The 25,844-nt window shown below is 43.2% G+C and overlaps 1 protein-coding gene across 1 annotated transcript; it reads right to left on the reverse strand.

Annotated features, from left to right (window-relative positions):
* Positions 1 to 1,120: 1,120 nt before the first annotated feature.
* ubl3a (ubiquitin-like 3a) lies at positions 1,121 to 25,481 on the reverse strand. The gene is made up of 5 exons (XM_012828445.3): positions 24,712 to 25,481; positions 8,325 to 8,433; positions 6,150 to 6,236; positions 3,302 to 3,379; positions 1,121 to 2,960 (listed from the first exon to the last, which is right to left on the reverse strand). Exons 1-5 carry the CDS (start codon positions 24,736 to 24,738, stop codon positions 2,908 to 2,910), a joined length of 354 nt encoding a protein of 117 aa, XP_012683899.1. The 5' UTR covers positions 24,739 to 25,481; the 3' UTR covers positions 1,121 to 2,907.
* Positions 25,482 to 25,844: the final 363 nt, after the last annotated feature.

The raw sequence follows: 25,844 nt of genomic DNA on the forward strand, positions 1-25,844 counted from the left end.
TAATAATAATAATAATAATAATAATCTACAGTTAGATTCTGCTCTTTAAGGGGTAGGATGTATATTGGAGGTCCTATGTCCTATGCGTGTGCGTGTCCTGTATCGCCTCCATATATCCACTTGTGTGTTGCAGTGTGTCGCTTGTGCAATAAAAAAACTGACTGAAGTCAGCCTTGTTTTAAAAAAAAAACTGACTGAAGTCAGCCTTGTTTGAAAACATCATCGGGCAAAGATTTACACATTTCCTGTCATGGCTTGCTGGAACTATTTCTGACCACAAGATGGAACCAGACACACAAATATTGGCCAGTGTGGCAAATACATTATGTCTCATTCTCATGTCAAGACCGTTGAGAATAGTATAATGTTCTGTGTTGAGTCTTACCAGAGCAGAAATCACCATCTGAGGTAGGATAACTTATGCTCAGTGATTTAAGAAACCTTTCTGTGTATTGAAACGGCAGAATCAGTCATTCAATGTCATTCAGAGCAAGAGAAGTTATAGTCACTGAGATCACTTTTTAGCAACATATCTACTTTTTCACAGAAGCACACTTTGAGGAAAAATTCTTTCCAGATTTTAACACCTCAGTTAACATTGATTACACTGAAAAACAAAACCATACACTGAGTTTGTCATTCTGTGGCAGTTATCCATGTCGATTGGTGCCACACAGGTCAAAGTACGCCAGATTAACCACTGTGGGAAAAACAAAGGGAATTTGCATCAAGTAAATATTTATGGCAGGAAATCAAAGCTTTCCACCATCACAAGTCACTAAAGTTGTTATGAGACAGGCTGTTGGTGAACAAGGAAGAGGAACAAGGAACTTCATAAGCCTTTGTGACTACACTTCCGAGGTTACTGCTGGTCATATTGCGTCATTTCTCAGCACCTGAAGGATGCGATTGTCATATAAAAACAGCAATAATAGTAGTAAAATGCAAAATTATAGCTTCACATTGACCAAACACTAGTAACACTCAGGTCTTAGAAAGTCGATAATGTACCTCAAACTGGGACAGTAACTTTGTGAGTCGGGTATATGTATGAATTGATCTCACCAAGCCATTTTTCATCAACTGTGAGAAGAAAATACAAAAGAAAATGAAGCACTGATCCACTTCAATAGTTCTTTTATTCTGTTTATAGAGTTTCTCCATTTGTAGTTGGAAGGGGAAAGCATTAGTTCTATTTACAGTCAGTTTGAAAACATTTTGCTATGTACAGATTTGAATCCTGATCAATATGAACAATACTCTTTAAGACCTAGCAATGTGTTATAAAGCATTTCCTTAAAGCAAAAACCCACAAGAGAATTGATCATATCATCAACAGCTGAAAACAAAAAGTAAGGAAAAACACAGTACAACTTGTAAATGATTAGGGGGTATCCTGCTGTAAGTACGAGACACTGTCAGCAAGTGACATTTTCTAATGTACTAATCATATTGACAATCATACACTAAACACCTATATATACCAATAAGATCTATAGTTATGTTCTATATAAGATTCATATTAAATATAATCTACACATATGTAACCTTGGAATACAATTCCCATTTTGGAAAAATATCAAAAGAAACAAAATTACAGGTTAAGATGAAAGAGCACATGCTTCACTGTTGTGCAAATGGATTTCATTACATGAAGACCAAACAAATTCCAACGTCACTCCATAATCATCTTCTGGCTTAGATTGCAAACCTCGATTTCCACTATGTTTAGACAAAAACAAAACAAACAAACATGAAAAAAAAAAACATGAAAAAATTTAATATAAATCGAGAAGTTGTTAAATTCCCTACACAACAAAGCCGTTTCAAACTGATGAAGGCAGACAACACTGATTGGTCAAAAAGTGTGGACTGTTAAAACGCGTTGTTATGCACTGATTAGACCTTCATATGAGAGTAAGGGGAACAACATATCTACCTTGTCTGCATCAAGTATTGGAATTGCACTACTAAGTATTAGGAGTTACATCCATATAATGTGCACTTCAGAAATGCATTCAGAAATTAAGGGAAAAAATAAAACAGATAAACAAAGCATCAGCCAGATTCCCTATGCTTTCAATCAGGCACGTCATCACTTGGTCTACTGCACTGAAAAAATGATTACGCGTGTTGATTAAATCAGTGGTTAGAACACTACTTGTGTCCTGGTCAGAGCAGCACAGCGCGCGCACATGGGAGAAAGCGTCCTCTGCCTCAGTTGGGCAACACGGCTGCCTGGGAACATCCCTTCACTTTGAAAGTATGACGTGGACAACCAATTAGGAGAATAAGTAGCTAACTGTATCTGCCTCTTTATTTCATTTGGTGGGGTGGGGGCTGTACGGCCCATCTGACCCTGTGAATTTCCTTCTCTCACACCGACCGACAGTCTCAAAGCCCCAGAAGTAATGAGAGCAGCCCTGGCTCGGAAGAATCATTTGCTATGTGCAATAACATGATGAACAAGATGGCCTTCTCCATGTGCAAACTATGTGTGTGTGTGTGTGTGTGTGTGTGTGTGTATATATGAGTGTGTGTGCGTGTGTGTGTGTAAATGAGAGAGTGAGAGATAGAGGGAGAGAGTTCATAAAAGGCCATAGACAGGAGTTAAGATTCTAGGGGCAGGATGCATGGACAGCATAGTGCTGAAACTAATGGAGAGACACTAAGCTCTGAGTCCTTCCTCATTCTCTAACCTAGGTCTAATGCTGCATCCTTTTCTTTCCATATTGCAATGTCTTCACTGTTCCTATTCATTCATTTTCTCCTGGACGTGTGTGTGTGTGTGTGTGTGTGTGTGTGTGTGTGTGTGTGTGTGTGTGTGTGTGTGTGTGTGTGTTTCAGCAGCATGGGAGGCAAACTACGAATGCATCCTGTTCAGCTTGGGGGATGGAGGCGATGTATTTACAGAATCACACAGCAGTTGCTCTCTCCGGTCTTCTCGCGGTTTCTCTGCCCTGAAAATTAAAGGAAATTAGTATATAAGACACTGCAGTTATAGAAATGAATCTGTTTTATGTATCTTTACATGGCCTGCCATCGTGCAAAGTTCTACACATACTGTATACATCCACGTACAAACACACACACACACACACAGTGGCACACAAAAGCCTGTTCATTTGAGACTTTTGGAATTAAAGTTGGTGGTCCAAAGAGAACAAGAGAGAGATAGAGAGGAATGGATATGGAACAAAAAAGGACATGTAGAACACAGGCTGTGCAGAGTATATAGTGAGGCCTGCAGCTTGGGAACGGGTGAAACTCGCACGAAGGCATGAAATTCAAAAATGGTTACCTTGGGAATTTGGCTCGGGCAACGTCTCTCTGGCGACTAAATGCATCACTGTGGTCTTTCCATGGGGCAGTTTTAATGCTGCAACACACACAAACACAAAAACATTACAGGGGTTATAGTGAGTATTACTGGGCAGTGCATCAGGGAAGACATCAATCAAATCCTTTTCAGATCCCTTTCTTTCAGCGTGATAAACCTTAATGAGCAGTACCTGTGGAAGGTAATGAAACAGCACATTAACCCTGTATTAAACCCATATTAGGGCTTTTAGAGTGAGTGTCAACATAGGGCAGGGAGCCACAGTAGGCTTCCCTCCTCACGGCAAGCCTGTCTACTATCAGTCTGGTATGTTGGTTGCTGTTCTCGGCCCCAGATGGTGTCGGTACGGATTGTAGAGTCTGACATTTTTTGTTCGAAGACCTGACTGTGCCTTGGCGCAGAATACAAACACCGACAATGATGTGAGGCTTTAATCCAGCCTCATCCCTGGTGCATATGTTGTCTAATGCGAGAGGGAAAGGTGAACGCCCAATCACCATAATGCCACTGTGTGAACTAGATATGCTCGGTGTTGGGGAGGCTACTTTTAACTAGTAGCTTGCAAAGCTATGCTTTCATTCACACTGGAAGAAGTTGAACAACAGCAAAGCTACCCTATGGAGAAATGTAGTTTGATTAACTAAAGCTACTTAGAAAAAGTAGTTAAAAAAATGTTTTTGACAATGTACATACAAAACAAACTAGAAGGGCACTTGGAGGGTGCAGGCCTCGACCCAAAACTAGATGCCCTATCTTGCAATGTTAACGATAGTGAAAAATAATTTGTGGATCCACCCCGTGATTCGGATCTGCTCTGACTACTGACTACAGATCAAATCTGACTACTGTTTGTAGTTTTAGTAGTCAAATACCCCAAAAATGGAATCACCATACAACTATGAATGCAGTTGACCTACCAGCAGGCTACTGCAAAATGCAGTTTAACTACTAGTTTAGTTCACTGCTCCCCAACACTGGATATACTATGTATATCCATATGCTGTGGTGTGCTGGGGAGGCAGCATAAAGAAGAGGGATGCAGGGCGACCAGACAGGCTGGTGAGAAAGGCAGGAGCTGTTGTTGGCACGGAACTGGACTGCCTAACATCAGTGGCGGAGAGAAGGACCCTGAGTAGGTTGCTGACCATCTTGGACAATGACCACCACCCACTACATAGTACTCTTAACGGAGAGAGGAGCATATTCAGTGGCAGACTCCTGTCACTGTCATGCTCATCGGACAGGCTGAGGAAGTCCTTTGTCCCCAGGGCCACATAGCTTTATAACGGCACGCAGAAGGGGAGGGGGAGGGAGATGGACTTCTCTGCATGAGTCTACCTCAGTCTCCCCTCCTCTTCTCACCTCATTATATTCCATCCCACTGTCCATCTTTTTACTGGCTATACTAACCCCTTGCACAGACTTTACTATTTATATCACTTTGCACTATCCTCACACACACAAGCACTCTATCTTTGCACTATCCACACAAGCACATGAACACTATCTCTCTGCACTACTTTCCTCGTGGATATCAACACTGTCACAATGAATGCACACTGTAATATAGGGCCAGATCTATCCTGTATCTGTATACACCCCACTCCCTGTGAACACGTTCTCCCTATGTGTATTGTTTTTTTACTGTGATTTATGTATGTATGTTTGTGAGTTAAGTGTATAAGTTAAGTGTATAAGCTACTGGATGACCTAAATTTCCCTCGGGATTAATAAAGTATCCATCTATCTATCTATCTATCTATCTATCTATCTATCTATCTATCTATGTTGCTGTTTTATAATTGCCTTGTGCTGTATGCTAACTTGAGGTTTATTGGCAGTGGTTGTACATGTTTGATTTGTCATGCTTTTTAAATTTAGAGTTGTCTAGAGAGCTCTTCCAATACATCCTGTGTATTCCTGATGACCATGATTAACAAGGATTTGTGATGCTCATAACAATATGGATTAAACTTGAGTGGGATAACAATCTCATAAAATTAATGAAATATAATAATTGTATAAAACAATCATGTCTTGTATTGCCCGTGTTGCACCCATAAAAGCAACAGGAGCGCCTGAGCAACTGAAAGGCCTATGTGGAATCTTCCCCCTATTTTTCCCCTTTTTCTCTTTTTGGAAAAGGGAGGAGTGCCAGCTTCTCTCTCTCTCTCTCGCTCTCTCTCTGCCTTCTCTTTCCATACCTCCTCATTCTGACGATTCCTTCTACACCCTCTCCTTCTCCTCCCCACCTAGGTTAACCTCTGTCTGAGGGCCAGCCAAACAAAAACACGCCAGCTGCCCACCATTGGCCATAACTATTTCCTTTCCACCCTGTTCTTCTGAAAGCAGGTCTGTCCTCCAGACTGGAACCCAACTGTTCACACACACACACACACACACACAACACTGCCACACAAACATCCCTTCTGCCATTCAATGTATCTATTTATACACAAAACCTTTCATGCCAGCCCCACCTAAATGAAACAGCTTCTTGATCCTTTTCAGTGTAATATTTTTGGTGTGTTTCCGTTGCACGAAACATCCGTTTGTCTGGTGGTCTCTGTCTCTGTCTCTGTCTCTGTCTCTGTCTCTGTCTCTGTCTCTGTCTCTGTCTCTGTCTCTGTCTCTGTCTCTGTCTCTGTCTCTGTCACAGAGCAGCTCCCCCTTCTTACCCATCACCCAGACTTGGGCGGGGGCACTTGGGTGGCAGCTAGAGTCAGCGGTGTCCCAGGGGACTCCTCTCTGACCACGGCTGCCTCAGCAAAGGAACGAGAGAGACAGGTGGACTTGGCGGCGCCCTCACCTCCTAGTGTCACGTTGCCATGCAGGAACCGGCCCTGGTAGATGAGCCTCAGGATGTTAGGACTGCTAACCTGCTCCTCCTCCCAGTCTGTGGAATGAGGGAAAGGGGGAACAAAGAGGAGGAAAGAAAGGGAGCCAGAGAGAAAAGCGGTAGAAGGGCAGAGAGGGAGAGGAGGAATCAGAGAGGGAGAGGAGGAATCAGAGAGGGAGAGGAGGAGGCAGAGAGGGAGAGGAGGAATCAGAGAGGGAGAGGAAGAGAGGGAGAGGAGGAGGCAGAGAGGGAGAGGACGAATCAGAGAGGAAGAGGCAGAGAGGGAGAGGAGGAGGCAGAGAGGGAGAGGAGGAATCAGAGAGGGGATAGAGAGAAAGGTAACATATAGGGACAGGGACAATAATTACATTTTCTCAAAATAGAACCTCAGTTTTAAACATTTGACTTTTTTTGCACAAAGTCTTGCAGTAAAGTTTCAGCTTCACAGTTAAAGGATATACCATAGGCCTACTTTAAAAGTATATGTTATATGAATTTACACCTAATTTTGGTAGTCATAATCTATATTTTCACACTCTGTTGATAGTGAAAAATACATGGTTACCGTTAGGATCAAGGCTGGGGGCTTCTTATGATTAGACCTAGGGTTGGAGTTTATGTGAGGTGAGGGTTAGAGTTCGACAGGCCTTTGGTCCTATCTACATTATTTAGTGACAGTGCCTTTAATGTCTAAAGCCATATGTGGTGTTTACTGAAATAACAACCATCATTTATCCTTGGAATGCCTGACTCTGCATCTCTCTCTCTCTCTCTCTCTCTCTCTGTGTGTGTGTGACCTTCTAGGGTGGCTACGCTGAGGACAGTGGAGCAAGCAGTCATGAGTTTTATATTAAATCCATTTTGCGCTGGTGACGCTCTTCCTCTCTCCAATTACCCGAAGGCTGATTCAATGCATCCCCTTTAGAATTATGACAAGCAACACATTTTTGTATTTTCTTTCAAATGTCATTACCCCATGTGATCATTTCTGGAAAATCTACAAATCCCAGTGTCTAGTGTCTAATGTCAAAATGAATTCAAGTTTTAAATACATCAATTATATATTTTCAGAGGCAATACAACCTTGCCTCTGTGAAGAAAAGAAAGCGGTTTTGTGTTAAACTAGGTATTTACAAGCAACGAGAATTAGACCTGGTTCAAACCCTCACTAGCTGTGATAGAGCTCAAGTTTAATGAGTTTCACAGAGGGCAGGAAGAAACGAGACTGACATGGAAAGACCATCACAGAGAACAGAAGATGAAAGGGATATCTGGACACCATCTGTACCATCATCCTTGCAGAAAGAAGGGAGTTTTCAGCCTGCTCCTTCTGTTTGTGGGTGTGTTTCTTGATAATAGGTTCCAGATACAGGTGCCCTTGCAGAGGTGTTTTGTCTCATGCCAAAGGCTTTGAGCACGTTATCCTCCTAGATTGGCTGATCGTGCTTTACTCTCAAAATACATCCATCCATCCAGCCATCCTTCTTTCTCTTTCTCTTCTCTTTCCTTCTCACTTAATGTTTTTTTTCCCATTCTCAATGTTGACCTTTGAGTCTTAATGTTCGACTTGTCATTTTTCTTTTTTGTGGGGCTCACCGGCATCCATGCCAGTAAACTAAGGTGAATGTCTCCAAAGGGGATTATTTATCTAGAGCTGGGCTCAGATGAGATCAGCTCCGTCGCACAGTAAAGATTAACCAAGGATAATAAAGCATTATGCAAACAAATGAAACCAGCAACCTTCAGCATGGAAGGACAACAACAACCTTGGGGACTGAGACTCTGTCCAGCCCTGTCCTTTACTATAAAGAAGTCATGGGATTATGGTATGCATCACCAGAGTGTAATGTCAAGTGTTGGGTCACTCTTGATTTATTTTTACACAATGTATAGGAGTGTATGAAAAACTATTATTTGTTACACTTAATCTAGAGACAGCAACCCAACATCAGATAAGTGACGCTGCATTGTAGCATTGTCACAGGCATGGGGGTTGTGACACAAATATACTATTGAGCATTAAATGTGGCTTCAACAGTTTTACGTAGCTACTCTCTGGGTGCTTTCACAAGATTGATCATTCGCTGTATCTTGTGCTATAACATATAATTGTGGGGTGCGGGGGAGTTCTGTGAGGTCACTTACCCATAGGCCAGTTATCGTACACATGTTTGGCGATGTCTGCAGCTGAGTCGTTGGGTGAGAACAGGAACTCCTTTGTTTTTCCGCTCACCAAAATGAGCCTCAAGTTGATCTGGAACACACACAAAAGGTCGGGTTGTTAGGACCTCAAGCGGGAGAAAGAGAGCCCTGGGCCCTTCCTTTTTCATTCTCCGGCGGCGTGCTGCCAAGCCCCTCGCGCCACACACACACACACACACACACACACACACACACACACACACACACACACACACACACACACGGTCATAGATTTACTGCCAGAGCTCAGATTGCACTGGAGTATCAGTCATCATACAAATGCCCAGTGAAAACCCCTGTGTGTCTGTGTGTCTGTGTGTGTGTGTGTGTGTATCTGCGTGCAGAGACTCCCTGATTCCAAAACCTTGTGATTTCAATACATTTATTTTCTCTCTAACTGTATATAAAAAATTAAAACATTTGTGTTTGATATTAGGCAAGCCTGTGGCTATAGGGTCAAAGACAGAAACTGCCCAACAGGAAGAAACCTCAAACAGAAGTAAACTCTAACAGGAGAGGAACAATGGAAACAGGAAGTAAGGGGAGCAGGTAATGGAGCAGGTAACAAAAGAAGTAGGTATGAAAACAACACTCCCATGACCTACACAGCAGTATAGATGCTGCTATATACTAGTCAATGGCAATGGTAGCATGAATTGTTACGCTCTGAAACAAGCTGGAGCACTATCTACTCCAGTGATTTTAGACGATGAAATTACATCCATTTCAGAAACCATTTCATACTACTGCTAAAACCAGAGCAACATGCTCCCTGTCGTCTGAGTGTTAAAAAAAAACATATGAAAATCCTTTTGAATGACTCGTTCATGCTCCATGTCCAGCAGGCCGCTATGGCTAGCAGCAGGGCCTATGAGGTGCATGGCTCATGTAACAATATAGATATCTGGGTCATTTCTTTCAGAAACATTGTGAATGTAGATTCCCAATGTTGACACTCTCCCTCTCTTCCTCATGTCATTTATTTGGTCTCTCTGTCTCGTCTCTCCTCTCCTCTCCTCTCCTCTCCTCTCCTCTCCTCTCCTCCCCTCCCCTCCCCTCCGCTGTTTTCTCCCTCCAGCTGTTGGCTAGGCATGTCAGATGCACGTGAGCATCATTATGCGAGTGTGCTTCCATGTGCCTCGTGTATGTGAGTCCACTACATCACCACCCCCCCCCCCCCCCCCCCCCCCAACCTCCACTCTTTCCCCAGCCAAGTACACCCACGCATACACACACACACAAAGTTGGGTGGGTGATGTAACAGAACTAACACCAACGGATATTGAAACAGAGATCCTCCTAAGCACTTTATCAAATCAGATTAGAGCTGCACGCAGGAGAGAACACTCAAACACTCACACAGCCAAATAAAAATACGCTCATATCTCTCTGATAATATCAAATCACATTTAACACACAAAGCCAGACAAATTAATTTCTATGCATTTTGGCAATAGGCACATTACTTCAGAATCAGAATCATGTTTATCGGCCAAGTAAGTTTGTAAGTAAGTAACTGAGTCAGTAATTCTGAAAGCACCGAGCTTCATTACAGTGCATCTCACACAAGGTACACAAGAAGAAGGCAAAACATAATACTCCAGAATCATGAGAAAAATGGGTAACCGGAGTAATAATATTTGTTGGTCTGGAGTTTAGGGAAAAGCTTTGAATAGCTTTGGGAAAATGGCAGGTTGTATATACTGATGTACAGGGAAACACCCCCAGTGTTTAGTTTTGTCCCTCTACAAATCTTTATTAAGAGATATTAGCAGCCTACAAAACACACACAATAACAACACTAGAGGCTGCCCTCACATTCCTCTCTCTGAGGTCGTGCTTAGATTGGGGCAGCCCATGTGCGCACTGCCCCGAGGACTGGAGGACCAGAGTGGCCCTGACACATCCACCAGCGGCCATCTGATGGGCAGAGAGGCCGGGCCGTGCGGTGCGGTGCCCTGAGTGTGAGTGTGCCGTCAGCCTGAGTGTGCCGCACTGGCGGCGGACACTCGCTCTGTGCTGACATCATCAGCTGACCGCGTGCCTGCGCCTTGCGCCTGGCTCCAGATGTCTGCTCCGCTCCTCTCCTCTCCTCGTGGCTGGCCCAGAGCCACGTAGCTGTGGTCAGAGTCCAGAGACTCTTCAAAAACACAGCTGCTGTAGGTCAGTTTTTCTTATTACTGTAAGGTGGGCCTGGCTTTTTTGGGATCCGTGCGGGTCGGGTTAAGCAGCATCTTTACAGTAGAGAACTGTACATTTAAAAGGGCAAGCGTGTGAGAAAGATTCAGTATTCAGACAGAGAGAAAGCCTTTAAGTACTCCTCACGAAATAACACCCAACATAAACTCAGATCCGATTATATTTTCCTCCCATTATAACAAGCAGTGCCATGGCAATATCCAGGTAAGACAAGTACCTGGCACTTTGCATGAAAAAGAAATCTGTTGAATTCCAAACAATGGAAATGCCTCTGAAACACTCTAGGGCTTTCTTCCTTGTTGTTTGCACAAAAACCGTGACGTCATGCCGTATAGTCTTTTTTTCCTCTTGAAAGGAGCACAGGGCTGCACAACAATGAAAAGAGGATAACAGACACCTTGTTCTTGTTTCCATAGCGACAGGCCAGGTTGGGAGCTACAGCTTACTGGGGAAACACCTCCAGGCAAGTGTTCTTCCTGTTCCACTGCTTTCTCTCTCTCTCTCTCCAGTTTTATCCACATCTCTCTCTCTCTCCCTCTCTCTCAACCTCTCCCTCTTATTCTCTCTCTCTCTTTGTCTTTATTTGTTGTGCAGGTAGGCCCACAATGCATGTCAATGAGGCTTCAGAGAGAAGTGAAGGAAATCCATTCAGTGATATGTAAACAAAGTAATCCTGCTCTGAGTAGGGGGTGGTGGTTGGGGGAGACCCACACCTAAGCGGCTCCATGCCCACTGCAGGTGCTCGCCACTGAGCTAAGCTGCGCGTCACTGCAGGGAAGGGAATGATGTCATTGCATGCTAGTTCTGTAACACATGGGAGAGCACACAGGAGGGTTGGGGAGAGACATCCTCAAAGGAACGCCTGACAGGAAACACGGTTAGCTGCCTGAGCTCCTGGGGGTGTGCTCACACACACACACACCCCACACACACACACACACACACACACACACACACACACACACACACACACACACACACACACACACACACACACACACACACACACACACACACACACACACACACACACACACACACACATCCTTCGGGTCTGTGGAGGCTAGACAGTGCATGGCGATGGCTACCCAGGAGAGGAGGGCACTGGAGAGAGACAGAGAGGAAGAGCAAAGGATGACTGCCTACCAGGGGAGGCTTAGAAGAAAAACAACAGCAGCTGACTGCATACAAATGACGAGAAAAAGCCATCATAACAAGTAGGCTTATGCACCTTCAGCTACTGACTCTAAGCTGTTAAGGTAATGGCTACCAGCTTTACGTTTGTGCTGGGACCAACAAGCGCGCAATCTTTTCTCTCCGCTTCTGCCTCCGCCCCATCACATCACATACGCACCCCTTATACACACAGACTGAGCTGTCTTATCATAAGATCCTTATGCAATAGCACATCAGTGAGAGTAACATTGGAAACAACGCCGCTGGCAAGGATTTCTCTAAATAAGTCCAGTGAATGTTTTAGAGTGGAAAGAAATTAGTAAGCTCCCTACTGCTAGCCAAATGTGTACCCATACTAAGAATGAAGCAGTCTGGGAGGGCTCAGCACACCTGTTTAGGAGTCCCTATTCGTTGTTAACAAATAAATAAATAACTACCATCACCAGTTTCAACAGTAAAGCAGTAAATTTGTTCTTGTTCTCTGATGAACACTCTGAACAGTGACTCAGTGATTTCACATTAGACAGATGAGAGCAGCGGATCTGAGGGTGACTAATGATAAACAGGCAAATATCAGATATATATTTGGTGCAGCGCATTCTCTTCTCACAATTGTGGCAGGCAGTATTCCACACAGGACGATACAAAATCTTTCATTCTAACACAATTACATAGAAAAGGACTGAAAGAAATAGAACAGAGCAGGAGAGTGGGTATGAAAAAGACAGAGAACTAAAAAAGGAAGAGAAAAGGAGAAAAGGCAGTGGTTGTGAGAGGCTCGTTCGCTGTATTTTATGAATAATAGGTGATGACGTCAAGCTTGTTTTCAAGAGGAACTGCCCGTGTGATTTATGCTAGAAACACACCGCACGTCAACACACCGCAGACGTAGCTTAAACATTTGTCATTTCAGTTCAAACCAACACATCAGTCAATGAAAAATATGCAGAAAATGTACTTGGAACATCTTACCTATCCTGTCAGGATTTTTTTTAAAGAGATCTCATTTTACCGACTTCAAGTAAATTCCCCTGTTAAGCCAGTCACGGCACTAAGAGTTTAGGGGTCGATCAAAATCATTGGCTTTTGGAAAGCTGAACAGTGTACAAAATTAGAAAAAAACGTCATAATATGTGACAGAAGTAACATTGCTATTTTTTTCCTATTTGCATGTAACTATGGACTGGAAAGCCTTCCAAGGCTTATCATAGTGTATTGACTGAATGATGTAAGGACTGTAAGGATGTATATGAATGTAAGTGTCTAAAAATAGCCCAAGAGCGAGCACAGACACACACCTCATTCCCCTCTCCCTCTTTCCTGCAGCGTCCATTTTCATTAGCTTGATCAATCCAGGCTCGGCCTCACTTCAACAGCTGCAACCCGGCGAATAAAGCAGGAGTGACAGGGCGACACACTACCCCCCTTCTCCTCCCCACCCTTCCCTTCTTCTCTTTTCTCTTCCCTTCCCTACCTCAAGTGTTCCCAGCATTCAGACAGGTATCACTCTCTCAACACCTGACAGCACAGCACTCACGTGGCAAAATGGCAGCCATCAGCCACACTATCCACACTCCACTAATTCCCCCTACTTTCTTTCTTTTTCAGGGGGGCAGGTGTCACCTTGACTTCACATCATTTCCAGGACAGTGACTATTGACAGGAGGTTGTTAAGAAGGAGGGTCAGGGCTTAAGGGCATGAGGCCCGGTGGACTGCTAATCTCAGACTACAAGTAAGATCAGAACATGTGATAAAAGCTATCATCATAAACACTGTTACCACACAGTACAACCTTGCAAACTCATATTGCTGTGAACCTTCAACCATTTCCCCTAATGTCCCAGAAGTGAAAAGTCAAATAATCTAAACCTAGCTTGTCACTCCTCCTAAATGAAAACATTTGGCTCTGTGTAGTTTCATTTTCACTAGGTCCTGTAAATAAAGTACTGAATAGGGATCATGACCAGGCCTTTGTGTAAGGTAACTCAAATAAAGAGCTCCTAAAACAGACCCCAGGGAAAGCAAAGACAATAGACAGAGAGGCTAACTGATTTGGTAGCGTATGGGTATATGATGATAACCACTGATATACTCTGGTTTCAGGCTTGAGGGCATTAACGGGGGCCTGAATGGTGGAAGATTATTCTCCAGTGACCATTTGTTGAAAGGTGTTGAAAATCCTGAAAGCTCTGGGTGTTGATGTTCATCTTCCTGCCTTGCTCCAGACAGAGGGACTCCTGCTTGTTCTCTGTCACTCTCAGAGGATGAGGTCTCCGGTGAACAGGATTAATGAAAAGACCTGACCTTAGACCCAATAATCCTTGAAAAACAACACCAACTGCCCTCCCCATTCCTGGATAACAATGACTTAAGCTAAATCGACCTTCTGTGTGTGCTGGGTGTGCTAGTTGCCTGGCCATTATTACCACTGGTCAAACTACTGGCAGTGGTTGCAGTGGAGTGCCTTTTATGAGACACCAATAACAGCAATGCACTTGGATCCCTCAACCCCCCCTCCCCTCCCCTCATCGCAGCAGCACAAAGGCTCCCTTTTTACCACACAGGACACCAGTCAGTACTCGACCCCGAGTCAGAACATCACAGGAAGCCATTCATCAGCATGTGATGGCTGTCCTGCGTCAGGCCCATTTACGAAAAATGTTAAAACGGGCAGCAAAAAAAAAAGAAAAGGAGATAATTTCATTACAATATGGGCCAAGATTTGAATAGCCCACTAGACATATTTAGAAAGCTGCCAAGAGGCAAGTGGTGGGAAGGAAAAGGGGTGAGGGTTGTGGGGGAGGGAGTGCTACACAGCGCTCTCACGAGAAGCTAATTTGGTCTCCGATGACCCCTGTAGAGTTCAGAGCTAAAAGGTGAGTGGGTGGGGACCCGAAGGTTCCAGGCCTCTGAGTGACAGACATGTCTGTGTAACAACCACAAGACGAGACCCAGTTTTCTGTGGTTGTTTAATGAGGGATCAGTGCCCCACTACCTTAATCTGTTTCATTACAGAATAGGCCTGGCCCTATGACATCACCTGTTTTGACTGCTTGGAAGGACAGTTAATGAGGCAGCAAAATGGTGGTGTTGTCTAGCAGCATATTTTGATATCAGAAAAAAAACATCCACTCTGGTATTACAATATCAAAACCAGTAAAATGTGTCTTTCAACAGGCTGCAGTCTGTTCATTCACAAAGTGATATTATATTTCAGCATATAGTTTTAAGCATGAATAAGTGTTACCAAACATCAAATATAGCCTATTTGGCAAATATCAATCAAATATACCCTAAACTGGTCCTTGGTTCCTCTACAATGTTAAGTAAGACTTCACTGGTGTTATTGAAAGCCACAGCTTAGGTGACTTCCACATATGTTACAATGTGTACATGGCCAGATCATGCTGCAGTAGTACTAAAGCCCCTAAAGTAAAGATTAGCTGTGACATTACCACTCTGACTTATGGTTTAGCCTAGCATGGACAGGTACCAACATTCTATACCGCTACTCTGTGACCAACAGACACACAATAGCAAACCACATCTGAAAAAGAGCCAACAGCTTTTGCTTGTTTCCGGGGATACAGTGTGTTCTCATTCAGTTCTTCATTTGTGGATCCCCACCCTGTTGTCATCATCCCTTTGCTGATCTCGGGTGGGCTTTCTCCACGGGCCAATTACAGACAGATGGAGAGGCGGGTGAAGGGGATATTCAGCTAAGACCTCTGAAATCTCTCTCCAATGCTCCTGGGATCTAATGCAGAGTGACACGTCGATCTGAGGACTGACGTGATTCTCGCTTCCCATGCTGTGTGTGTGTGTGTGTGTGTGTGTGTGTGTGTGTGTGAGTGTGAGTGTGAGAGAGAGAGAGAGAGAGAGAGAAATACAGAGAGTATGAGAGAGGGGGTGAAGGAAAGGGAGAAAGGGAGAGACATCTCGTGAAACTCTCCATAGAGCGTGTGCAGGGAGGATCCTATGTGAACATGTGTGTGAGAGAGTGTAGGTTTGCAGGACTGTGTTATGGTGTCAGGTTATCTTTGAGTATGCATGTGCTTTGCATTTGTATGTACTCCGAGTGTGCGCATGTAAGTATATGGGTGTTGGAAGATAAGTGGTTTACACAGTGTAGTAGAGTGAGGCTACAGTGCCTCTTAAAGTGCTAATATGACAGCTTTCAGAGCACTCAAGCACTGATTCAAAAACACAGGTGTACTCAAGCCCACTCCATTCCATGGATAAAATACTACACCATGAAATACTGAGGACGAAAAGTCTTCTACGTAGACTACGTAGAGTATATACACAACCTATAAAAAGGCAAAAAAAAAAGTACTGAACTAGTATTTCAACAGTATTAGTATGTATGAAAAGCTAAACTTAATTGACTTGGCTGATACGGACACTGGAGCAGCAGGGCTATTTTAATCCAGTCGAGTCACAGCCCAGCATGCTGCCTCTTTAATTTCTGTTTTAGGCCCCTGCTTTCTACCAACGGCCAATTGTTCATAATTGCCAACACTTTCCCAGGGCATGACCTTTGTGCCAGGGTGTGAGAACGAGCAGGTGTCCTCCTTTGACTTCAATTGCAAAGTTCAGACAATTATCCCTCTTAAGAGCCTCTTAACGACAATAATTCACCTATTCGAATAGGAGACTTCTCGCCCTCATCCTGTCGCAAACACAGATGGTGTTTTTTTTTTGTCTCACTGAGGAAGGTGTCACAATCCTTTCAGTCAGGCAGTGCCTCTTGTCACCTCTACTCACCTCTTGGCTTCATATGTCAGTCAGGTGAAACAGTTTCACATCCAAATGAACCTAGAATGGCTAGAGGGATGGCTCTGAGGGGACTTCGCTGAAGATCTACAAGAAGATGTCATCACGCAACTAAGGAAACATGGCCAAAGGCGTTCCCTGGTCACATTTATCAAATGGTTTATCAAAATGCTAGACGGTATCTGCAAAGGCACCACAAGAAGGATCGAGACGCTCTTTCATTAAAACTGCAACTGAGATCTTGAGTCTTCTAAACCAAATTCTCAAAAGAGGCCCGGTTATTTGCTGATTTCCTTACACAAATATGACACACGCAACACAAAGGCTGGCGGCTCTGTAAACACACTGACCCACCTCCAGTGCTCTGAGACCTTCATTCAGCACACACACACACGACTGGAGAAGACGTTCTGCTGATGCAGAAAAATTGCGGTCTGAGAGCAGCCTTGGGATGATGAATTAGTAATGGTATGTTTTACTCCACTCAGCTGTATCTACTGTGCACACACTGTGTGTAGTTAACAATGACGAAGACTGAGGGAGGAAGGAGAACACGATGAGGCCGTGGCATTTGGCTAACTCAGAGGTCTGCCTCACTACACAGACAGGGCCTGGCCTCTCTGAGCCATTAGCATCTGTGGTAAACCACGAGCACAGCACAATAGCAGCTGCAGGTTTGGGCATGTCCAAACGCTCGTTCAGCACTCCTGAAGGACATCCTGTCCAGACACCAATAGGCTGGTATATGGAAGAGACAGACAGACAGAGCGAGAGAGAGAAAGAGAGAGGGAGGGAGGGAGGGAGGGAGAGAGAGAGAGGGGGGGGGGGGGGGGGGGAGAGACAGAATGTACAGAGCAACAAAGCAAACACGAAACCTGGACACTTTAAGGAACTTGAAGTGTTATTACTGGGGAATCAATAATACAGACCATGTGGATGGCTTTTATGAGGGAGAATGCTTACGAACTGAGCTCATGCTTTGACCATCCCTTATCCCTTTCCACACACAAATGCTACAGCAGCCAACCAGGCAAAGCAGATCCAGAGGAATTAGCACAGGTTGAGGCCTCTAGCATTTACCAAGCTCAGGTCAAAAGGCATTCAGACGTAAGACTGCACTGTGAACCTGTCCCTGTGTCCCTGAAGCATGAGCTAGGAGAGGGAGCTGTGATGCTGAATTATTATAGTTGTATGTCATCATCCACACACTAGCACACAGAATGTAAAGAGAGAACCATAACAGAGGAACAGGTATTCCCATTCCTGATGAATATAGGGCAATTTATGCCTGCTTTTGCAAAGTCGGTTATAGCCTAACAACTGTTTTCTGCCTGCCATGGATAATTAAAACAAAGTGAACCATCAAAGGAAGAGGAAGGGCTTGATGCTTACATGGATCCTGATGCCGGGAACCGGCAACAGGATGCATTAGACAGACTATGTCAGTGAGGATCACAAAAACTGGATCACTGAAGTCCCAGAAGACAACACCCCAACACACACCACACAATGCATAAGATGTAATGTGAAAAGCGGTCCATTAAAACTGGTGAGTCTAAGAGGGGTAGACGAAAGGAGAGTTGATGCACGTGCGCACATTCAGAGAGAGAGAGAGAGACAGAGAGAGAGAGATTGAGAGAGAAATTGACAGAGAAAGAAAGAGGCAGATGAGAGAAACATAAATAAACAGTGAACTAGACAGGAGGATGGGACAGAGAGAGAGAGAGACAGAGAGACAGAAAGAGCGAGACAGAGGGAGGGAGACTTGTATCTCTTTGCCAAACGAAAGCAGGCAGCCCCTTGCCCTGGAGCCACTGGGCACGTGCTTTGCAGCAGTAAAGGGCAGACATCTGCAGAGACACGGTGTTGAAGAGGGCAGGGAGGGGGGAACGGAACTGCTGGGCAAATTGAAATGTCCTTATCCTGGAATTGCCAGATGGCACAGAAAACTTCCAGGAGCACATTCTCTTTCATCTTGCTGGCCTCTGTGCTTTATACAATATGCCCCTGTGTCTCGTTAGCGTTGCTCCGTGGCCTGGTCTCGTCAGACAAACACCTCGTTGAACAGCCCTTTAAAAGATACATGCATGGGGTTTTTATGGAGACTTCTTCCTTTCAGACTCTGATTTCTATTTCATAAAAAAAAAGTAAAATAGCTCTACTGTTTATTAACGGCATCTGAGATAAAAACCCTCACATTCCCACATCAGCACATCATCATGTAAACATAATTACATTTTAACCACCAGCGGCAGACATTCTAAAAGCAACACAAAATGTACCAAATTGCAGACCTTTAGTTTTCTCTACCTTGTTATTTAGGCCGTGATGGAACACACTATTATGTCATCACACATCAGCAAGAGCTCCAATCAATAATGCTGCATCCTTAATTACTTAAATGGGTCCATCAATGTGCAATCAGAACATAATCTAAGTGTTCTACAGTCCTACAATGAGTTGAGAAGGATTTACCATTTTCGGTTTTCATTCTATGTTTTGCTACACGTTACATCATCATCATCATCAAAGCTCAACAATGTAACAGGCTACTTTGAGGCCTCCGTTCAGCTGCATGTCATGCAGACCAATTAAAACAGAGACATAACTGCCTTCAGTTTAATTCAGCCCAGCAATAGTTCTTGGAAATGCTACTAGATGTAACATAAATTCTCATTCACAAAACGATACGTTTATTAACACTAACTCCTTAAGACTTTCATTGTCTCCCTCATTTCTACCACATTAAAATCATTGGACCATAAACCAGCCTGTCCACCCCACCTCATTTGGACATAAACTCCCTAAGGTTAATTGGCCTCAGTAACATTTTTACGGTTCTCATGCTTCATGCACACAATGTCAAAACATAAGCTGCCTTTTGAGCTTCCATGCATGTTGATTTGAAGCAAGTAGCACAATGCTATGGACATACCGTGTGCTATTCATTTCTTCAGTTCTTCCATTAACAACATATTTTCATGAATGCTCTACCATTTGAGTTTCCTGGTTGTCATTTTTCCTTCTAACGTGGAATACAGGGTATTCTCAATTAGTAACAACCTCTTCATTTGCAGAGCCTTGCCGAGTAATTGTCCAGTTTGGTATTAGGTCAGACAGGCCATGGCAGTCTGCAACCACCCGCCTTAATAAATGATACTCAACTGACAGGCAATTACCGTCCACAATCTTTTTGTATTTAGGGCAGCCTATTTTAAAATCAATTATTCTCCAGCTCTGCCTACTGTTGCCTCAGTTTGGTGGACTACTGTCTGGTAAATGGTCACAATCACCCAAGCTCGTCTCTCTTCTTCTCTCTGAACTGTAAACTTGTACTGTGCACTACCAGTGTAAGATCACATGCACTAGAGCATTCTAACTAGTTTGTTCATTCTAGTGTAGAATTGTAGATTGTATAGTCATGCTGGTAATTAACCCTTCAATTAATCTGTCATCTCACAGCCGGTTGATTGTACTCTTCCCGGTTTAAGCTCAGAGTAAGCAAGGGAGGGCGATGAACCACAACAGCTTTTCCATCCAGAAATACCTTCAGTGCAACATCCTGTCTAAGCTTCAACAAAAATAATGGACCAGCTGATGAAGCTTCCGTGCTAACCTCTTCAGGCACAGCTCCAGTTGTAGCTGGTTGTCAAAAAATCAGAGAGAATATCATTTTGAACACTCTCTCGCTTAGTTAGCGTGACTGTTGCACAACAATGCTTTCGGAAAATGCAAACCAGGTCAATCAATTCTCAGCTAAAGGTGTCCAGATGAATATCTCAAAGCAAATATTTATCTGCCAAACATTAGGCTGGCAGCACCAGGCTATATGAACTAGGCTATATGGCAGGTATAGGGAGGAGGCACAATACAGAAGAGAATATAGGCCTGTACCACCAGCTGGGAAAATACAATACCAGTATATATATAATATATAGTATATATATAATATAACCAAAATCTTATAGGCTAAGTCTTTCATGACCACATAGGAGAGAGGTGAATTTCTCACGTGACTGTGTTTGATCAGAAATGAACTGTGAGGTAATGCACAAAAAAACAACCATCCAAGGGAAGACAGACCGAATTCAGCACATCAGACAGACTGAGACTAAATCACAAGATATTGACAGCAAGTAGGATGCGCTAAAGGAGCAGCTTGAACAGGAGTGGGCTAAGCATTTATAAATGTGTGCACCTCTCTCAGACTGCTGTAAATTGTCCTCAGTCGAGTTGAAAAGCTCCTTTATTGAGTGAGTCTGTGCCACTTCCTCTCTCCCTCCCCCTCTCTCACTCTCTCTCTCACACTCTCTCTCTCTGTCTCTCCCTCAAGTCTTTAACCCCCTCATGGCCACTCTGCTGCAGGGCTTTTTCCAGGCTAATCTCCTCTTCTGCTCCCAACATTTGATGAACCTTTTTTTGTCCCCCCCACCCTCTACCCTGGAGCATCAACTAAAACTCTAAGTCTCTCCCTCTTCTTCTTCTTCCTCTAACTTCCATCCATCTATACTGACAGGGAGGGGATGCATTCAGGGGTAGCCAACTGTGACGTCCAATTCGGGTCAGGGGTTGGTGGGGCTCTCGTCCATCATGCCTTTTCCCACTCCCGCTCTATAAATGACCTCATCAGCACCCATTGTGCTAGGGTGGAACAGTACTTCCTGCCTTTCTCCTTATCTGGAATATGATTTGTGATTGTGTAAACGTCTAAAATGACACAGCATTTCTGTCAGGAAAAACAGGTTTGGCTTGATAGCCTTTAAAACCTTATCTGCTCCAGGTTGTATTCAAAATGTGCTAACAGCTGGCACATAACCACACATTACATTACATGTATAATACAGCACTAGGGCAAGAGAGTAAGATTACGTTTATGTAATAAATATAATGTACATTCAAAGGGTGGCGCATTTCTTGAAAGCGACATTGTCTAACCACCGTCACAATCTCCATCATTACAACCGTGATTCAGCAATTTGGTGTTTCTCAAACGCGTAGTTCCAACAATCAGTTGCATGGTTGCAAAGTTGTGTGGTTGAAACTACAGCTTGCGACCACCCGTTAGAAGCGTTGTTCCTGGAGAGTTGCTGTTGTCAACATTTTAATTGCGTTAGTTTGACAAGATTGACCATCTCCCTGCCTACCTGAACACCCACCAACTGAGAATTTCACTTCATAAATTCATCATAAATTTAAAAATGAATACTCATCTTGAATAATGTAAGCATTAACATAATTGTAAACAATTACAAACAGCTTATCTGTGAGAAATAACACTGACAGATGTACCGAACAACAATTTTGCTGGGACTATGGTGGTATGAAGGAAGTGGGGATTTGCTACATAGCTACTATGGCTTCGACAAACAATCGTGAGTTGGCCGGTGTTTCAGCCAACAATGCAGCGTACCACCGAGGTTCAGCAGGGACTTCTGTCGTTCTTTGAGAAATGCCCCCCTGAATAGGAGCAGCCTATTTAGACAGAATAGGAGGCTTTTCCTTCCAAATCAATAAAACAACCGCCAAAAGAGTCCATTGGTCTATGGATTCATGACACCAACACTCAGCTATTGAACAGTGTTAATGCAACCACATGAAGTCCTCTAACCATCAACGACTCAGACAGTCAAACTAGACACAATAAAGGATCCATTCACAGATTACTTCCCATCATACAAGCGGAAACTAAACAAGATTATCATATTATATATGTGCAAAAGCTTACAGTAAACTTGTATTATTTCATGTCTTGTTGAAACACAAGAATAATCCTGACTTTAAATGGAATTTCATGTTGACTTATTGCATCCTATAGGAAGCGTGTGAGACTTCACCTGCCCACAGTTCGATGCGAACGACTGAGTCAGAACAGGGGCTAATGAACAACCTTCCAATGAGGGAATGTCAGCAATGTCCCGTTCACCGCCCATTACATTGTTTCAATCTGTTAAGAATTGTTGGGATAGGCTATGACGGCAGGGCTGGAACCTCAAGGGACATCTCCCATTTACCACCCTTCTCCTACAAACATAGTAATCCTTTATTTGCTAAAATTAGAAAGGCAAAGAAATGGTAAAGTATTTTAGTGAAGAAATGTGTGGATTTAGTGTGTGGATTTATCATAAAGGTGCCAAAAAGGATAGCTGTAGTGAAAAGTACAGTTTATTCGTGTCAAATGTCTGCAATCTGCTCAAGACTATTTGACCCACTGCTACACAACATTGGTCTACTTATCAAGCATGTGTATCTACAGCTGTAAGTTGACATCCATGACATCGTTGGAGTTTTAAAACTTTTGAGTATAAGCCTATGCATGTTTCCTACCAATGTGATCATCTCAACACAGTGGACTGTGTTGAGGCAGTTGTTGTGGACAGCTATGTGCTGGCAGAGACGAATATGGCTGGAGTGCTAACAATGTGGACAAACTTGGGAAAATGCTAGAACAAAAGTGTCAACATTTGCAAATGGCTAACGGCACGTCCAGTTTCATTGTGTATTCTGGGGACTGTGGTGTTGTTTGTCTGGAGATGTGGTTCACACCAGTCATGTCTGGATGTACACCAACAAGGCTCAAAGACATCACAAAAGTTCTGTGGATACTACAACAGACAAGAGAGGTGTCTCTACATGGCCATGGTTTTATGAAGAATATCGATGCTTGACGACATCAGTACACTCAGTGTCAGTAACAGTATCACCAAATGCAAAACTTCTGCTAATTCTTGAGCTTTCTTTGTCACAGAACAAGAAGGTCTAGGTTGAGATTGTAATCTACTACATACTTGCCAAACTAAAGTAAATATGAAGTGGTACCAATATCACCGCATAAGAGCTGCCTCTTTTTATTAAAAAAAAGGACGTCTTTTTATAAACACGTCTTGGCAATTAACAACAAAGAAGCCAATGTAGGGTCAGTGGCCTATCTGATGTGCTGTTTCCTTTTAAATGTTTTGAGAGTGTCTGAGAAACTGAGAGGAAAGGAGAAGGGGGGCAAAAGGGAAATCTTCCACAAGGATAATGACACATACCCTTTCACACACACACACACACACACACACACACACACACACACAGTCATTGTTTGACACCCCAGCCCCACACACCTCCCCCACCTACCCACCCCTGGATGTGGACCACACACTGATGTGCCAAAACTGCTCTGGTTAATTTTACATGACCATTACAACAAACTACGAAGAAATCTGATCCCTGAGCCTAACACATAGGTGGTGCAAAAGACACCAGTGGATATTATGCCAACATAACATTCCTTTTTACAGGCATGATAAGACATTTAACTGCACAGTATATCCCACACATACCATTTAGGCTAACTAGTTTTTGGATCACCGAGAGCTCTAAATGAGGAAGGCTCTCTGCTGAGATCTTGAAACCTACCATGTCCTCACAGCCAGTAAGCTGAAAGCTAGATCAGTCAAGAAGCACACAAATCAAATTTCCATATGTGAATGCATGGCCAGAGATTCACTGGATATTTCCCACCTGTTATGTTATCTCTTATCATTTTTGTTATGCTGTCTGACGAAGGGGGAAAAAAATGTCATTACAACACAGCCAAGTGATCAAACAAAACTAACTAGGATATAGGACTATGTGAGTTAATTGAGGAACTACAAACTAGTCCAGTAGGCTACAGTTTCGGCTGAGTTCAGTAAAGCGAAATAGGCCAGACATAACTTCTAAAAGGCGTTCTTACGACTGGCCGATTTGTATGGGAAACAGTTGCCCAGGTAGGCTGTTTCAGAACAATACCCAATATTCAAGGTTGGCGAATTACCCCCCACCGAGCCGTCAATGATTAGCCAACACTGAGCTGAAAAATCAGTCGACGACAAGTGTGCAATGCGTTGCTTATATCTCCTTATCTCTCACTACGCAAAGTAGGCCTAGGTTAGTTCAGCAATGGTTGAATATGAAAATGCATGGAAGTAGTCTCTTATAAAAACAGAGGGGGGACCCGTGAGCGTCATCCGCGTAGTCCTGTACGTTAGCTATTTGCAGATGTTGTCATTCTCAAGACTGTATACTAGTCTCAAAGTTCTACTACAAACCTGAAATTGCACGAGTTTAATGAAACACAGTTAAAAAACTTTATGAGAGTAAGGAACTTGCTTGGTAGGCTATTCCAAAGAGTGACTAATAAAGCGTTCTCACCATATCCGCTGGGATAGTGCCCGTCATCTTAGAACAGTGTCCTTTCGCAGTTTCACAGTAGAAAGTATTTCCTTGAATTCACTTCGTTCTTTTCTGTCTTTGTTTTAACAACTGATTAACCATAGGCTATGCTGAGGTCAATCAAATACCCTTCAAAAAATTGTATTCGTTACTCATGTCCCCACCACGAATACGCAGAGGTAGTTGGGCAAATGCAGGAATGTGTTGTTATATTATTCATTTGTTTAGGAATTCTTCAGATTCACTTTATAAAAAAAATAGCCGAAATTTCTTTTGCGTGGGAGGTCCCACTCCCATTCCCCAGAAAAGAAAATATATCAATATTGAAAAGAGGTTCCTACGCCATAGGAAAACGGAATTATGATGAAATATCCAAGGGTCGACCTCGACGTAATTTCGTGCTTTTTACCAAAATATCTTCAAAAGAACATAGCTTCCCTATTCCGCTAATGTAGACGACAAAAATAATAGCAGTGCGTCCGGTATTTCGTTAAAATGTCGTTTTTCACTAACTGTGCTCCTCTGCGCCGCTCACTGCTGTCATCCTGTCTCACAAAAACATGGCGGCACTTCTCATGAGAAAAAAAACTGAACAAGGAACTGTGGCTGGTTAGCTAGATAAAAAGAGCACGATGTCGTTTGGTAGGCCTATGTAAATGCATAGCCTACGCCTCCGTACGAATTTTGTGAAGGGGCGGAGAATGTTTTGTTTTTTTCTTGGCTATGAAGCACGCCTCCCTCCTCAAAGGTCGATGCTCATATCGCATAGAGCAGCCTCGTGTGATCTTCATGGATTCAGTCAGATGACCATATAGCCAGGTGTTTTTTTTTTATTGAATAGCATACAATTATTTTATTTATAAGTATTGACAGAAGGGTATATGTAGGCCTATAGATTTATTTCGTTTTTGGTAGGCCTATATGTAATTCATTCTAGTCAATAGCATTATTTATTAACAGATAATGTACTAATGATCCAAGCTTTGACAATTCCTACAATATTTTCCCTGCGTGCACAACGATGCTAGTTCATTGTAGCTAAACCTTTAATAGACATCTCTCAAACAATCCTATCAAGACACATTTGTGTATATTCTGGTGATTCTGAATAA

Source organism: Clupea harengus, chromosome 8 (genome assembly GCF_900700415.2).
Source record: "Clupea harengus chromosome 8, Ch_v2.0.2, whole genome shotgun sequence".
NCBI classification, from domain to species: domain Eukaryota; kingdom Metazoa; phylum Chordata; class Actinopteri; order Clupeiformes; family Clupeidae; genus Clupea; species Clupea harengus.

Excerpts from the sequence above, each read along its gene's own strand:
- ubl3a (XM_012828445.3), bottom strand. The coding sequence starts at position 24,738 with ATGACGGGCACTATCCCAGCGGATATG. Across the intron at positions 8,434-24,711 it reads GCACTATCCCAGCGGATATG|ATCAACTTGAGGCTCATTTT; the intron begins GTGAGAACGCTT and ends TGTGTGTTCCAG. Across the intron at positions 2,961-3,301 it reads GCCCGAGCCAAATTCCCAAG|GGCAGAGAAACCGCGAGAAG; the intron begins GTAACCATTTTT and ends TTTAATTTTCAG.